General features: G+C 41.9%; 1 protein-coding gene across 1 annotated transcript; it reads right to left on the bottom strand.

The window, feature by feature from the left end:
- Positions 1 to 716: 716 nt before the first annotated feature.
- LOC131128218 (fibroblast growth factor 10-like) lies at positions 717 to 11733 on the bottom strand. The gene is made up of 3 exons (XM_058070863.2): positions 10753 to 11733; positions 2507 to 2610; positions 717 to 1401 (listed from the first exon to the last, which is right to left on the bottom strand). Exons 1-3 carry the CDS (start codon positions 11171 to 11173, stop codon positions 1210 to 1212), a joined length of 717 nt encoding a protein of 238 aa, XP_057926846.2. The 5' UTR covers positions 11174 to 11733; the 3' UTR covers positions 717 to 1209.
- Positions 11734 to 17555: the final 5822 nt, after the last annotated feature.

Raw genomic sequence — 17555 nt, 5'->3', positions numbered from 1 at the left:
AAAAAAATCTCAATGTAATTGTGAACCTTGCTAATATTCCATGTATAGATGTTCCGAGAGAGAGGATAAGAGGACACAAGGCCCGGAAGTGTGTGGTGTTAATGTTCTCCCCGCGTTTTTTTTTTTCATCTGGCATCAAGACAGCTGCCATTGATTAGTGTTCTTGTGCACGCCGACTAAGAGAAGTACAGGCTGCTCAGACGCTGGTCGTATTGCTCTTTTCTTTTCTTACTTATGCAACACAGTTCTGTTTCTCTTCCAAGGCCACAAGCCTCTGTACTCATACAAGGCAAGTCATGCTTGGGCCCACTTCAAACCTAAAGTCTGGCACGTTTGGTTACTGTGCGCATAGAGCCGCGCCCAAGCACAACACAACCCCTTCTTTTGCATGTTTGGAAGAGGTAAACCACAGCACATCACCATTCCATGCACTTGCACGCATGCAACGTCACCGAGTCCTTGCGACTACATTTGTGTGAGTAATAAGTCCTGTCTGTTAATTAATGCTATAGCGTCCTCATGTTTTCAACAGGTGCTTCAATACTGCATGGAATTCTATCTGCATCTCCAAAGGGTATCAGTGCAGTTTCCTCTCTCCCTCCCTCCCTCGTCCCTCCCTCCATCCTGTCTTGTCTTTATGTTTCCGCATCATTTGGGAGGTCATCATGAGTGCAATGGTTGCCACATGCATTGGTCAGATAAGGACACACATACCATGAAGCGACGTCAAGTGAGAGTGTGAGGGAAACATGACAGATGTGGTGCATGGGAGAAAACTGTTATTTTTATTTTCACATGATAGAGATACTATAAAAAGTAAAGAATGCAAAGGAATGCTTGTAAGTGTTCCCCTCCAGTTAAATAGACATAAAATAAATAAATCCATACAGTACAAACAAAAAAAAAACACGGGGTGTTAAGTATCAAAGTGTTGTGTTTTCTAGTGTTTAATGATAAGGTTGCCCATATGTCTGCGTCCGCCTCTATAGTCGCCATTGATTTCCAGCTTTTTGGCACAGAAAAAGATAAATATTGCATCCTGTGCCACAGCAAACACAGACATACCCTTCTCCTTCAAATAAAGTACACAATATGAACTTCTTTGTCAGTGTTAGTGCCTTATTTCTTTTTTCAAAGTCTTCATCTTGAGAACTTAGCCAGTGCTGCCTTTTGTCCCCCCCCTCCCCCCCATTTGACTCCCTGGGCTCATCATGCCATAATTGGGAGGAAGTGGGTGGCTGTGTTCCTCCTGCGTGTTTTCTTCCCTCTCACAGGCCTCCCATGGATGTTCAGACCTACAAACATCTGCCGCTTTTTGTTCTTCCACTCGGCTGACGCGTACGTGTTATAGCCGTTCTCCTCTATGCGCTCCTTCAGGGTGCAGTCGATGCCAAACTCCCTCTAGAAAGACAACAGGCACCACGTGTCACTTCTTTATTCCTCATGGAAGACAGTTTAATGTAGAAATGTATTCCTTTTGAGCATGCACTACTACAACTACTTAATCACATTTCAAAAAGACTGGAAAACGATACGTCTCTGAAGTGTACCTCAAAAAAATCTCAGGTGGGTCAGCATCAAATAATAATATTGCTTTTTATACAGAAATAGCCTCAACAAGGGGCGTAAAAGAGAAGGGGAAAAGAAGGAGAGAAGAGAAAAAATACAGCACACAGGAAGTTACAATAAGGGACTAACATTAAAAGCGTTTTTTTCAGGTTTGACATTATTAACTTATTTTTACACTTGTATGACAGTTAAAATGGGACATACTGTACATTTAAGCTTTGGTCATTAAAGTATAAAATAATTTGAATAGTTTGGATTTTTTTGTTGTATAGCAGCCGTGTCATGCATCAACACTGACTTACCCCCGACTTTGTCTGGTAAGCCGAGGTCTGGTTGCATTTTGGTGATGAGGAACATAGTTCCAGTGGGGCTACTTAAATAACAATGGATGTGCAGTGATGCCTTTTTTTGTGATGCAAATATGCAAATGCATATTGTTTTGAGAAGCCAAACACTACTTAAGTGTCCTCCACCAATGAAGGCGAACTACGGTCATTATCACTGGAATCCGACCAGAACTCGGCTTATGGAACGTGTAGTGTAGGGTAAGTCAACATTGATGCACTACACTGTTGATTGGGACGTTATACAACCTCAGGTCAAAGCATCCAAGACTAAGCGTTTTTAAGTTTTAACATTAATTAATTTTACACTTCTTCTCGGTTAAGAATATGAGATGGCAATTGTGACATGACTCAGACTGAACTTTTTATTTAACTTTATGTAAGTTGTTTTTATGTGTTACTATTGATACTACTGATAATTGTAGCCTTTTTTCATGCCCGCAATTTAACCCTGGAACAGTTTCTTGTGTTCTCGCACACATGCCAAAATCCAACTGTAAGGAGCTAGGGGACATTAAAGATATATATTTTTGCTAAATTCAAGTTGAGTCTTCTGAAATGATCTAGACCAGACCCCTGACCCGGATACTCACCGCTCCGTATAGCTCTCCTTTCCTGCTTATAGCCAGATAGTAGTTACTGTGCAACCCTTTGATGGCCACCACTCCCACGTCCACTGATGTGATTTCCAGAATACCTACAATACAATAAGAGCAGCATATGATGTTTTCAGAAGATAGATAGACAGACACACAGATACAGTATTGTAGATAAGTAAATCAAGCAAAAACATTTACAAAACACAAGGGAACACACTTTGGGGCATTCGGGCCATGAAAGCACAATATAAAGTTAATTTACAACTGTGTAACTGAGTCCAGCTGCACAGTTTGAAAATGAATAGGTGGACACCGCAAAGAATTGGGGTTGTTTCTATATTGTTTGCTAGGTCAGGTTTCTGAGTCCCTTTGCAAATAATTCAGTGTTTTCAAAGGCTATTAAACAGGGTTAATTTATACCCGAGGTAACAAGGACATCCTCTGGCTGCAAGACGACTGAAGTTATTTGTGTGGTGTCAGTACCAGAGGTCACGGAGATATAACTTAACCCAATGTGTCCTTTGACCACAAAACCTGCTTGTTTCATCTTCTGTTGTCATGTAGTTTGTTTGTGTGTGTATTTGTGTGTGTGTGGGGGGGGGGGGGGGGGGCAAAGCACATATTGAACATGTGGTGACATCCACAAACTGCAGGTTGCCTACAATGACTCTATGAGGATTCTGCTGAGAAAACCCAGGTGGATGAGTGCAAGTCAACGGTTCTGTCATGCTGGTGTCAGCACTTTCCAGGCACTATTAAGAAATCTGATGTACAAATTAATTGGGAGTCTGAATATCTCTCAAAACTCTTACTATATACTGCTTCTAACCAACCTTGGTATGAGTGCTGTTAGATACCAATCAAAAGTCAAAAGTGTTATAGATGTTTGTATACTGTCTATTTGTGTGTCCTTGTCTGTTGTTTTATTTGGACCCAGTGTGTGCAAATAAAGTTGATTGATTGGGGGACACGTCTTCTTTGAGGGCTGGGGTTCTAAACTCGTCTCATCTTGGCACTCACATTTTTCCATGGTCATTAAGTCGTAAACCCTCTTTTTCTGAAGTAAAACCAATAAATTGTGTCTGTTTTAACACAAATCCACATAATTCCATGTCCATCCATCCATCCATCCATTTTCTATGCTGCTTATCCTCACTAGGGTCATGGGGGTATGCTGGAGCCTATCCCAGCTGTCTTCGGGCGAGAGGTGGGGTACACCCTGGTGTTCAGTGGTCCTTAAACACGCCTTAGTGGCTTTGAGACGCAAAAATTGGTTTCAGACCTGATCGTGATTAGTGAATTTAAAACTATTAACCTGTAAGCCAATTTACGACCTTAGTAAATGTGTTTTTTAATGTTATTAGAGCCCATCTAGACATGAAATAGCACCCCTATAATCACCTTTACGTTTGCATTATCCAGTATAGCAGAAATAAGTGAAAATAAGACTCACACATGTTAGCACTGGAAGAGTTCCTTGTTTCCTTAACAAGTTTTTTTAACACTTCTGGCAATCTTGTGGTGGCTCATGTAACAAGTACAAAACTAGTGACCAGTGCAGAATACTACATAACATGTCTTCCAATGTGTTTTTAGTTCAATAATTCATTCATTCATTTTCTACCGTTTATTCTCACGAAGATCGCGGGGGTGCTGGAGCCTATCCCAACTGTCTTCGGGCGAGAGGCGAAGTACACCCTGGACTGGTCGCCAGCCAATAACAGGGCACATATAGACAAACAACCATTCACACTCACATTTATACCTATGGACAATTTGGAGTTGCCAATTAACCTAGCATGTTTTTGGAATGTGGGAGGAAACCGGAGTACCCAGAGAAAATCCACACATGCACGGGGAGAACATGGAAACTCCACACAGAGATGATAATTCCTGTGTATCTGTGTGTCTATAGCGTTCATGCTAATAAACTGTGTTTGGGGGTGAGAGGCCTATCATGTCCATGAGGAAGGAGGTTTTTTTCTTCAAGACGCCATGAAGACCCAGAACTTTCTTCTCTCGTTAGTGGACCAAACAAATAAGCGTGATTATTCTCCAGGGATACATATTACTGTTATAACATCATTAGATGTTTAAGTTAACTCCACACAGACTTCCATGGCAACTGTAAGTGGGAGTTTAATTTGTTTTCTGGCTGCAAAATAGTGATGGACATTTAATGACTATGGTTCGGCATCAGGAAATGTAACGCACTTGTGAAGTGGCTGTCTGGTTCCCATGATTTATTTCATGTTGTGCATGGACACACACATCACAGAGACGGGAGGACACCACCGTTCCGTCTGATCACTGTTTGTGTGGCACCTACTTCCACTACGCTTTGGAGAGTAGAGGCCAGCGGAGCATGCAGGTGTGTCCCAAAAAGAACAACCCCTCCCTGAAACACACAGCATCCTCTCTCCTTGTCCGTGAGGTCGTGACTGTATCGGTTTCTAGTTCAAACGGTGGCACCTCAGGGCGGTGAGGTCTGAAGCGGCAAGGTGGCGGTGAGGACTGGGACACAACGGCCATTGAAGATCTGAGAGGAGCTGGTTTCTGTGTGGGATCAGGTGTCTGGGATGAAGTGAGGATGTAAGACAATCTACGGCTGAGTCTGGCTGCTCTGTAAACATGGGAGGGATGAAAAGAGCAAGAACAGAGAAGGACAGAGGAGCCATGACAGTGAGACTGGGGGTGGAGTGAGGATTAGAAAAGGCTGTAATGATCACTGATCAAAGTCAGCCACCGGAGGCAGGGGCGAGACAGCTTGTATATATGCACTAGATCGCACGCACACGCACTAATGCGCTCATGCATGTGTTTAGTTTGTCGTCAAGCAGGTGGATTTAGAACATTAGGTACACCTGTACAAGTTAATGAGATCCAGTAGAGTCAAACATTCTGCTGAGGTGCTGCAGATGCCTAAAATTACACTAGTGTAGAATTGCATCATATTGCATCAGCGGGCGATCAAGCCCTCAATGAAGCTCATTTACATCATCAAATTATGGTTATATTTACAAAAATATGTCGATTGTGCAATACTCCTGAGACACTAAAAAATAAGGTATACTGTACTATATAAGATGTTATAATTCACAATACACAATATTGGGTTCATGAAGAGTTAAAATAATGCCGGCAGTTGTACTAATAATCATTTGTGTTGATGTGGAGTTGTGTAAAAACACATGTAAAATATTTGCAGGAGATTAGCTTTAGGTTTATGCTGAAAGAACTACAGTTACAAATCAAGACTAAAATCACATGTTTTGAAGTCTTACCCAGTGATTGTGTTTCGATCTGACAAATCTAAAGTAAGTTTGATCAAATGTAGAATTACTGCAACTTCTGCTTTGACCTTAACACTGTAGTAGCTGTTCAACTCCCATGAAAAAGCGCCTTGTGTCTTCAACTACCCGAGCAAACCAGTGATGTGGGGGAAACCCGAGGCCAGCTTGGATGGCAAGGTTTATAGTGTGCGCAAAGCACTTAATGTGTGGTTCCAATTCTGCCTTGCGCACTGCTACTTCCATATTACTTGTATCATTATTGACAGTGGTGATGCCGTAGCTAACAGTCTGCTTATGACTGCCCTGTTCTTGTGGGACAACTTTTCTCCTGAAATGATGTCTCGTGACATGCCTACTAAATATTAAATTCCTCATTTGTATGAAGCAATATCATTGGCAAAATCACACCTCTGGACCTCATAACATATGATTAGTTTGTGTTGCTGGAGACAATAAGTTCCGGAAGTTTCCATACCTGTAAATTTCACAATATAGGATTCCTTATTTACAAATGGAATGTTTTGGTAGTTAGGTCATACAAGGGATTTTTCTGAGGGATTATTCAAAGCTACAATAAAAGCCTGTTGTTTTGGAGATCAAGTCTGCCGTATGAGTGTCTCACCAAACATTACAGCAATGTCACTGACACCTAGTGACCAGTGTAGAATACTGTACAGTTAGGTCCTGTACAGTTTTGGTACTGTACCACAATGTATTTGAAATGGCAGTTCAGATGTAGTTCAAGTGCAGACTTTCAGCTTTAATTTAGCGGGTTGAACAAAAAGATTGCATAAAAATGCCAGGAATTAAAGCAGTCAAAAGTAATTGGACAAATTAAATAACCAAAAACTAAATGTTAATTTCTAATACTTGGTTGAAAACCCTTTGCTGGCAATGACTTCTTGAAGTCCTGAACTCATGGACATCACCAGACGCTGGGTTTCCTCCATTCCAATGCTCTGCCAGGTCCTTACTGCAGCAGCTTTCATTTGCTGTTTGTTTGTGGGCCTTTCTGTCCTAAGTTTAGTCTTTAACAAGTGAAATGCATGCTCAATTGGATTGAGATCAGGAGACTGACTTGGCCATTCAAGAATATTCCACTTCTTTGCTTTAATAAACCACTGGGTTGCTTTTGCCGTATGTTTTGGGTCACTGTCCATCTGTATTATGAACCCCACCCAATCGATTTGGCTGAATTTGATTGGATCTGAGCAGATAGAATGTCTCTGAACACCGCAGAATTCATCCGGCTGCTTCTGTCCTGTGCAACATTATCAATAAACACTAGTGACCCAGTGCCACTGGCAGCCATGCAGGCCCAAGCCATCACACTGCCTCCCCTGTGTTTTACTGAGGATGTAGTGTGCTTGGGTCATGAGCTGTTCCAAGCTTTCGCCATACTTTTTTCTTGCCATCATTCTGGTAGAGGTTGATCTTGGTTTCATCTGTCCAAAGAATGTTCTTCCAGAAACATTTAGATCTTTCTCAGCAAAGTCCAATCTACCCTTTCTATTCTTCAGACTTATGAGTGAACCCTCTGTATTTACTTTAATGCAGTCTTCTCTTTATGGTAGACTTGGGTATTGATATTCCTACCTCCTGGAGAGTGGTGTTCACATCACTGGCTGTTGTGAAGGGGTTTCTCTTCACCATGGAAATGATTCTGCCATCATCTACCACCATTGTCTTCCGTGGACGTCCAGGTCTTTTTGTGTTGAGTTGACCAGTGCCTGCTTTCTTTCTCATTTTACCACTCCTAATATTGTAGCTATTTTTCTGATGGGTTTTTTTCTCTTCTCACAGCCTAAGGATGGCTTGGTTCACCTGCATGGAGAGCTCCTTTGCCCACATGTTGTCTTCACAGCAAAATCTTCCAAATGCAAACACCACACCTCAGATCAATTCCAGGCCTTATATCTGCTTAATTTATAGTGATATAATGAATGAATTGCCCAAACCTGCCCATGAAATAGCCTTTTGGTCAATTGTCCAATTACTTTGGGTCCCTTTAAAAAGAGGGTGGCCGATGTTAAAGAGCTGAAACTCCTAAACCCTTCATCCAATTTGAATGTGGATACCCTCAAATGAAAGCTGAGAGTCTGCACTTTATGTCCATGTCCATTATATCACCATCTTTGGAGTATGTTTCAGTAAAAGGGTAAAAAAAACTAAACTTGTGTCAGTGTCCAAATATATATGGCCCTAACTGCATGTTATATTATATTAGTTTTATAGTTCAATTAGCCATTTTCAAGCTTGAAAATGCTTAATTTAAGTAAAAATCAGTAACATTAACTTAAATATGCATATTTTTGACTAATAATAGACTGTATTCAACCATGAAACAACATAATTTATTAATTCATGTATTTTGGAAAAAACATCATGGAGTGAAACCACAAAGTGGCTAGGGACGAGTTACCAGTCATAACTTTTAATGTTATGCTGACGACACTCAACTCTATTTATCAATTAAACCCAGTGAAACTAGCTAGTTGTCCAAACTCTGGGCATGTCTTGAAAACATCAAGAACTGGATGTTTCCAACATCTTACTACTAAAATCAGATAAAACTGAAATTATAGTTACGTGAATTATGTAACAGCTCAAGATGGTCTTCCACTCACCCCAATAGCACAGACAAGAATATTGCGTTTAGACAGGATCAGGTTCTGTTTTGATAGAGCTTCTGTATTAGATCTTATTAGGTTGTGCAAGTATACCTACTGATGTGGCTGTATGTGAAATGTACCGAATTTGACACGCTCAACAAGCATAAATGGCCTAGCTTTGTGGAATTCAAGTGTTTTTCCAAAAGATGCCAAGCATTTGATTGTAATCTTTAAAAAAAAATGTTTCATCTTCACGGCATGCACAGAATAGCGTGTCATTCCCGTGTTGAGGTGCAAGTCAGGATGTGCCCTAATAACACATGAAAAGAACCACTTTGGGCGTATTTACACAGACGGGCTGTCCATCGTCTTCCTCATTTCAATGAAAAGATACACATCTCCGAAACCTCCATGTGTTTTTTTTTCCCATGCAAAAAGAGCCCTGCTTTGATTAAAGAAAACCAATGTGTACACTTGCACACAAGCACCATGTTTAGAGGCATCTCAGTGCACACATGCCACCTACAAATTCCTACATGCACCATACTGGACCAAGGTATGTCTTATTTAGTATAGTAGTATCTTATTGTCTATAAAAAGCAGCACTCAGACATGCATCATATACAACAGGCCTATATCTGAACCACATGCAGGCAGGGAATTAGCTTGCTCCGTCTCTCTAACCCCAGCACAAGCTCTCAGCGGGTTGAAAAAGCCATGTGGGACAGTTTTGCGCTGGCATCCCCATAACTCTGTGGGAGACTGGACACTGGCTCTTTAAGAGACAGTGAGCTGGCAGGCAGGCAGCAGTGCTCGCACATCCTAGACCCCTTAATAAATCCATCCTATCGTAACTACACGGACATGTTTACCTTGCAGTTTCGTGCTCAGGACGGGCAAGGCCATTCTACTACTCGTGGAACAATAAAGGGATATTTTGTCACTTCAAGGGACTGTGTGGGGAGTCCACAAAAGACATCAGACCTGGGATCATGTCTGGCCCCAGGGAGCGAAGACTGAAGCTGCTGTTGTGTGGTGTCCTTTACCGTGTGAACCTGATACAAGGGCACAAAATCCACACAGTGTCCCCGGACCCCCTCAGGACAGAGCTTTTTGATGGCAAGCCCATTGATGTGGAGGACACATGGCTTTGATGTGACCACAATGATCAGCTGCGCCATTCATGAACTTGTATCTCCATCCAGCCCGGCTCATTTTCCGAAGGTCGCTCGAACTCCCTCACTTTTGAAAAAGGTGATGCTCTTAAAAGAGGGGTAAATCCGCTCCCATAAAGTTTAAGAATTCGCACACAGAAAATATGATGAATGGTCAGACCATGCCTCTATGGTGTGTGTGTCAGTTTTGGAACTTAAGACTACTAGCAGTAAAAGCATCAACTTTTTATACGCTCGGTAAATAAAGTTGTGACCTTGTCAAAACAAAAATCTCCCCCTGACGTTCTTCCTCTCTGTGTCATTACCCTTAAGACGCTGTGATTGAAAGTGTGGTTTAGCACTCCCGAGGGGAACATTAAAAGGTCCCACATCCAATTGAGGGGGGGGGGGGGGGGGTAAAAAAAGAGCATGTGAGGAGAAGATGTGTGTGAGCACATGTGTACTTGTTGGCTGCTATATGATAACACCCAATGGAGTATCTCATAGTTAAAGACAATGCAGAAACATACAACTTGAAGCAAAATGCTTCAACTTGCTTGACTGTTGCAGGCAGGCAGAGGGTCAGGAAGATTATTGAAGCATCATTGGGGCTGACATCCATATCATCCCCTCTCCCTGGTTAAGCCCCTGTGCTTGTTATCAGCGATGTTTACTCTGTGCTGTGAAGACTGCCTGATAATGGCTTGGTTATCTGCCTCAGCTCCTTTTAAAGCCATCTGAGCGCTACCAACTCTGTGCTGAGTGTTTGGACAGAACAGATACCATTGGATGTCTGGTTTGAAACAAAAACGACAGGGAATGCTTCATCTAGAGTCCAGGATTGTGCAGGATTTGTTTTTTGTTTTTTTTTTGAGAATGGCCGCTCAAATTGGAAACGACCAGATCCTTTTTTTGTCAAAATACCACGTATCCTGTTCAGAGTCAGGAGCGGGAGCCTATCCCAGCTGATTTGAAGTGAAAGGCAGACTATACCATGGACTGGTCACAGGTAATCACAGTGCTTGTGTAAAGACAGACAGGTATTCACATTCTAATAGAGTGGGGATTGAACCCGCGGACTGCCTGCAACTGAAGTCAGGTGAGTCAACCACTCGGCCATCAGTGACTCAAGTGCAATATATGAAATTCCTCGTTGAGGCAATGATTTCATTCCTACTTACTGAGGGGGTCGTCCTTGCTCTTAGTTCCATTGACCCTTCCATTCTTGTCGATCCTCAGAAAAAACTTCTGGAACGAGAACAGCTTCCTCCTCCTGATGTCCCCCTGCAGATGATTGTAACTGCGTACATGCCTCCCCTGCGGTCCTCCGGTGACCCTGGACTTGTAGACGACCTCGCTTTCAGAAATGTTCAGCGTAGCCATGTGGCTTTGCGGTGCAGTGAGCCTCGGTCTGTCCCTCCTGAGCTGATGGCAGGCTGCTCCGGGTAGGGTGAAAGCGAGAGCTACCAGGGCTAGCAGGAGAGGCAGAGACCACGAGGAAAACAGCGTGGAGAGGTTGGTCCCAGAATAAGAATGAGCCCCAAAGTCAGTCCTGGAGCAGGACGAGGCAGCCTTACTCCCTCCAGCAGCCCATCTGATCATGGTAGTGTGCTGTGTGGAGGACTAGAGGCAGCCTCAGAGCCTGGGACATGCTGCTTGGGGACACAGATAGGCTGGGAGGGCAGGGAGGGGAGCCCTCCACAGTCCACGCCGGGTGAGAGCTTTCCCCCTACAGAATCCAAATGATGAAGCACCTGTATGAAATCCTCCGGTTTGATTTAAAAGCTGCTCAGTCTCCAGCTGGTATTCCTCTGAAGTCTCAACCTTTGGGTAATCAAAAAGTCTGCGATCCAACTCACACTTAGGGAAGCAAATGGGTTGGAATGAACTTCAGTTAAGTGGAAATGTCTTCCAGTAACAAACCCGTTCTTCTGCTTTCCTTTGCTGTTTTTGTTCAGTCTAAACTGTTGAAAATGTTCTCTTGGCTGAGTCCGACTTCCAAACAGCTGCTCCAATTAAACAAAAATATTCATAGAGATCCAGGTGGTTTGGATGACGTTTTCATTATCATCCACTGATTTGAAATAATGGGCAGTCCAGTGTGGTTGCTACCTGCCAGACTCTCCACAGTCCAAGTCTTGTTAACAAGACCTTCGGCCACTCCAAGCTTGTGTCAGATTGTCTCTCCTCATCTTTACCCGCTGTCTTTCCCGACCCCTGCAAACAACCACACACCTCCACACAGCAAGGGGGTGAAGGGAGGGGGGGCACTGAGGCAGATGTCTTACGGGACAGACTTGACTTTTCCTCTTCCTCCTCCCGTCCGTCGGGTCTTTGATGTGGGGAGTCCCGGGGTGATGTCCGCACCTGAAGGCTGATCACAAAACAAATGAGTGTGTGTTTGCGCGTAGCCGTGTGACTATTAGTTACTTGATCCCGCCCTCTTTTACGCGACTTCCCCTCTCACATATGGGAGCAAGTGCTGTGCTCCATGCATGTGTGTGTGTGTGTGTGTGTGTGTGTGTGTGTGTGTGTGGAAAGCCACTTGCCCACATGCAAGAAAATCTAACTTTTCAGAGTGTGGGAGAGGTGATACTTATCTAGACTTGATGTTGCAAGGCATTGAGAAGACATCTGTAAGAATTAGGCTGAATTGTATGAATTATTCATTCTAGATTAGAAGAGTGGAAGTGTGTTTAGTCAACCTTCTTTGCATACTGTAACTATACTACATTGATGCTGCTGTACAAAATTTGAAGGCCATTGTTTTGTCAATTGTTATTATTATCAAATACCCTTTTATTATTACCTCTACCTTTTCCATCAATTATTTTTATGACAGAATATATTCCTTTGGATGAGTCCAATATTAATGAAACTTATGCTTCAGAGTCATCAAAATACATTTACTATCCACACCTGGCAACCCAAGTGAGCAAGTGGTGTTAGCTTCGTGGTCCAGGAGGTGCATGAGAGCTGCTGGCACTGTGGAGCTGTGGTTCATTGAAGGGAAACATGAATTCCAGCATGTACATTATGAAGCTACTTTTACCAGTTGTATTCTTAGCCAGTTGTCATCATTTTGAATAGATTAGGTTATGTTTTGGGACAGAAGTTGACTTCCAAATTGTTCCAAGTTTGATTTTTCTCGTAGGAAATGTCAATGAATTGTGAATAAAAGCTAAAAAAATGTGCTCATCATATCTTTAAATAGGCTGCATGGCAGTGAGTGGTTAGTGCGCAGGCCACACAGCTAGGAGACCTGTGTTCGATTCCACCCTCGGCCAATTCTGTGTGGACTTTGCATGTTCTCCCCGTGAATGCGTGGGTTTTCTCCGGTTTCCTCCCACATTCCAAAAACATGCTAGGTTAATTGGCGACTCCAAATTGTCCATAGGTATGAATGTGAGTGTGAATGGTTGTTTGTCTATATGTGCCCTGTGATTGGCTGGTGACCAGTCCAGGGTGTACCCTGCCTCTCGCCCGAAGACAGCTGGGATAGGCTCCAGCACACTCACAACCCTCGTGAGGATAAGCGGTAGAAAATGAATGAATGAATACCTTTAAATAAAAGAATATAAATAGAACCATACCTAATTAACATTTTAACACTGTGAACTTTCATAATTGGATAGCGGGAAAATTAACTACTATGTAATAAAAGAAAGATATGATACGTCTACACACGGTTTGAAGACACCTGTGGCTGGGACAAAGTCCCTTTTTGATTCTATGGTTATCATCACATATTTCCTACTTCTCTTTGTACTTTTCTGTGATAGCGTTATTTAAAAAGAGTCAAAAACACATGATGCTCTTGATTTTGGAGGGTCCACTTTTGAATTATGAGCACTCTTACTACAAGAACATTACATACTAAGCCATGTATTCTGTGTTTCCTATCAAGAAAGCATCATAAATCAGATGCTGAATACTGTAGTGATATTTTTCACTCATCCAGTGTGATAAACCAAACCTATGCTTGGCAGGCTTATCAATTTCCACTGATCCTCGTGTCTTTAATGTCGACGTCTGGTCTGTTCTTTCACTTTCCCGCCCTTAAGTCCCACTTTTTTACTGCCCGCTTTAGCGTCTGTCAACAATCTACGTCCAGAGCGGTCTGGTCTTAACTGTGCTCGGGTGTTTTTTATCTGGGGATGCAAACAAAGCAATCTTATCAGCGCTTCCTTTGCAGCGTCCCTTCCCACTCTGATAACCAGAATCACTGTGGAGGAAGCCGTGCAGGCATATTGATTATGTTTGCAGCAATAATTTGAATCTAATTTAGTTTTGATTGAATCACTCCTAATGGTAACATAAACGCTAATATCCTTCATGAATAGTATTGATCCTCTGCTAAGAGACAGTGATGTGGTCAGTAAGGATCCTCAGAGGGAAGAAAGCTTTACAGGATTTCTGGAGAGGCTAGGGGGCAAATTATTCTTCTACGTTAACCCTACATACGTTGTTCTCCTACAAGCAATATAAGTGAGATTTTCAGGCTCTGGAGATGCTCTCATCTCAGCTGCCGTGTTTAGTTTCTCCTTATCGATGGAGCTCCCTTAAATTGCATTTCAAAGTTCCAAAGACTCGGCAACAAATGATCTCCTTATCCAGCCCTACAGCCTGTAGCTCTTACGTTATTTCTCATAAAATTGATGATATAAAAAGTCAAATACCGGATATTTAAACATGATAGCGGAGATTTGATTTCACGGGGTTCCAATTACCCTGGAAGGAAACAAAGTGTATTCATGTCACAGAATATTCAGATTACATATAGGAACATTTTTATAGTGTCAGGAGTGTTTGAAGCAAAAAAAAAAAGACAACCACCACGTATCCAACAAGGCATCCTGCATGTGTTTATGGAACTTGTATGCGTGGACCAATCGGATTCAAAGTGTAACTGAGTGTATAAAAAATAGAAAACAACTGATGTTGATCTGATCAGTTGTTTACATGCTGACAGATGTTACAGAAGCAAACTCATTCATTCATTCATTTTCCTCACGAGGGTCGCGGGGGCGCTGGAGCCTATCCCAGCTGTCTTCGGACGAGAGGCGGGGTACACCCTGGACTGGTCGCCAGCCAATCACAGGGCACATATGAAGAGCTTGCAACCAAAAGGCGCTAAATCCATTTTGACTGATTTCGAGAAAATCAATGATTTTTAATTACGCACATATCAATCTATTTGGTCATCAAGTCTATATTGCAAATGAAAGAGCTATCAATATAGGTCATAAAAATGCATGCTATAAAAATCCTGCACACACCATGTATTTTATATATTTTTTTAAATGATTTTTTTTTTCGGATTTAGTGCCTTTTGGCTGAAATGATGGATTTCGACAAAAATCATCTCATTACAAACTCTTTACATTGTATGTTTTTTAGTACAAGTAAAATAATGTTTCTCATGAAAGTTGGAGGTGTCAAGGTAGAGACATGCCTTTTATGGCGTAAAAAAAACTTCCATGTTACAGAATACTGTAAAAACACAATTTGTGTTCTCCTGAATTGCATAACATACTGTAACTATCATACGTGTACTTAACGTACACAAACAAAACAGGATGCGCACTGATACAGGCTTTCTGTATGTGCAGTGCCAATTGTATTCTTCTCTCTGATTGGTCAGATTATCAATAGATGGGAAACTTGGGCCAGTCAGAATAAAGAATAAAGAAAGGGATTTAGCTCCTTTTGGTTGAAATCTGAAATGGAAATAGCGCCTTTTGGCTGAAAGCATAAATATTTTTCAAATTTTTTAAAATGATTTCAAGACCAAAATATGTGATTTGGATACACATGACAGAGGTCTATAAACTCATGAAAAACATGCAACTTCATATAGACAAACGACTATTCACACTCACATTCATACCTATGGGCAATTTGGAGTCGCCAATTAACCTAGCATGTTTTTGGAATGTGGGAGGAAACCGGAGTACCCGGAGAAAACTCCACACAGAGGTGATTATAAATAACAACTGTTATTTTAGTTTGTGGTGCATAAGAAAGTGGCCAAGATGGAGGATTATATAGCCAAAGTAACAAGAAGGGGATCAGAGCTTTTCCTAGAGAAGCATATAAGGTGCATGTACTTAATATATAAATAAAATGTAAAAGCACAACTGTTTTTCAGGTCATAAAAAGATAAGTAAATGGGATTAAGGAGTATTTTAAAAAAAACAAAGTTAAATATTCTCTTCTTTTTCTCGTTATTCTCTTAACTCATTCACTCCCAGCCATTTTTCAAAAGAGGACCCCATTCAATACCAGCCATTTTAGACCATTTTGAGTCATCTTTCATAGCATGTGGAATATTGTGTTGTATGGCTATATGAACATACCAAAAGAAATATTAGATGTTAAATATTAAATGTGTCTTTTTTCAGGAAAAAAAAAAGTTTTTAAGTAATCAACGGTTGGACACATTTGTGACAAGCATAACTTTCATTTTGGTAAATATGTTTTGCTTTTGTGACAGCTCAAATACCAAAACAACTATCGAAATAAACAACAAAATAACAACACCATGAACTATTGACACCTGCATGCATGTGTGTCCGCATGCGTAAAAATTTCCCTACAATGCCTAACCTTCTGCACGCTCCACTCCTCCAGGCTCTCTCGCTTCCTCCTTCCTGTAATGCCGGATTCTTCCATTCACATGATCCCTGCCTAAGTTTGTATGGCTTAGACTTCAAATTGCTCTGAAGTGAAATACATCAGAGGAGAGTTGCGTCACCATCTCGTGCAAAAAAAAAAATGTAAAAGATGTGTAAATAATTGTTGGGATTGGGTCTTGGGGTTTATAAAAACATACATATCTACATTTTCGGTATTGAATGAGTTAGTGTATTAATGTTAAAAAAAAAACTGTTGAACATACTGTGCCACAGTGCCAAGTTCAAGTGTGGAAATCCACCTTATTCTTGTCGTGTGTCTCGGCTTTTCGCTCGGCCCCTCCACCAGCATGTTACGACCTCCCTCTTGGGTACGCTATCATTAAGGAGATTATTTTGCGGAGAAAACCCCCTTTCTCCATGTACTTCAAATCACAATCCACATGTGGTCTGCAAGAGAATCAAACGCACAAAGTCACAAACAAGTAAAGTGACCTATGGGAACCATGTGTGTGCCTGTATTCTCCCCAGGGCCCGCTCTGTGTGTGCCGGGTCAGGGGAGGCTGACGCTTTAATAAAGGAGCAGGTCTGGTACAGCCTGGGATGCCAGTCTGACTGCCTGGGGACATGCAAACCTGATGGGGTCCAGATGAGAGCCACCAGACTGGACCTCTTGCTCCAAAGCCTGCACATGTTGCACTGCCGTCTCTCGGAGGTTTAGACAGGGATTTGAGGCATATTAAACTCACATTCTCCTTTCATTTAAACATCTTTAACAGGTCACAGGAGAACGTGTTAACTCAATCTCAGAGGATCTACCGTGTACAAATACACTAACCTCTTTTTTCCCTCTTTCAGTCATCAAATGTAAATATTTAATGTGTCGCTGACTGTTGTGTTGAGTTGGGGGGGTGTCTGGTAACCTACAATATGAGGTTGCTGTTTCCGGCTTTGCCATGATCAATAGTTGTTTGTCATGTTATCAGCACCTCGTCATGGACAGGCTTACATCATGGCGCTCTGCTGAGTGTCAGCTTCCACAGGCCAGAGGAATTTACTTACAGGTCACATAGTGGATCAACTCATCAGTGTTGGACCATCCTCTGGCGCTGACTCATGCAGCAAGTTCAGAATTTAGTACGGTATTTAGTTTCATAGTATAGCTTCAATCGTTCAACCATGAATTTAACGCTAATGAATTAGCCTATAGTTCACGCCTGCAAAGCACAATAACAACGTCCATGCTAAAAAATGGACGTTTCACTTCATCACGGTTCACCTGTCATGGATTCAGAGAAAGTTTTTTTAATAATGGTCCACATTTCCAAAATTGATAACCCTTTACATCA

The sequence above is a fragment of the Doryrhamphus excisus genome, linkage group LG3 (genome assembly GCF_037039965.1).
Source record: "Doryrhamphus excisus strain RoL-2023G ecotype Guam linkage group LG3, RoL_Dexc_Guam_v1.1, whole genome shotgun sequence".
Classification (NCBI taxonomy): Eukaryota; Metazoa; Chordata; class Actinopteri; order Syngnathiformes; family Syngnathidae; genus Doryrhamphus; species Doryrhamphus excisus.
The sequence above is the reverse complement of the archived record's forward strand: the minus strand, read 5'-3'. Positions and strand labels throughout refer to the sequence as shown.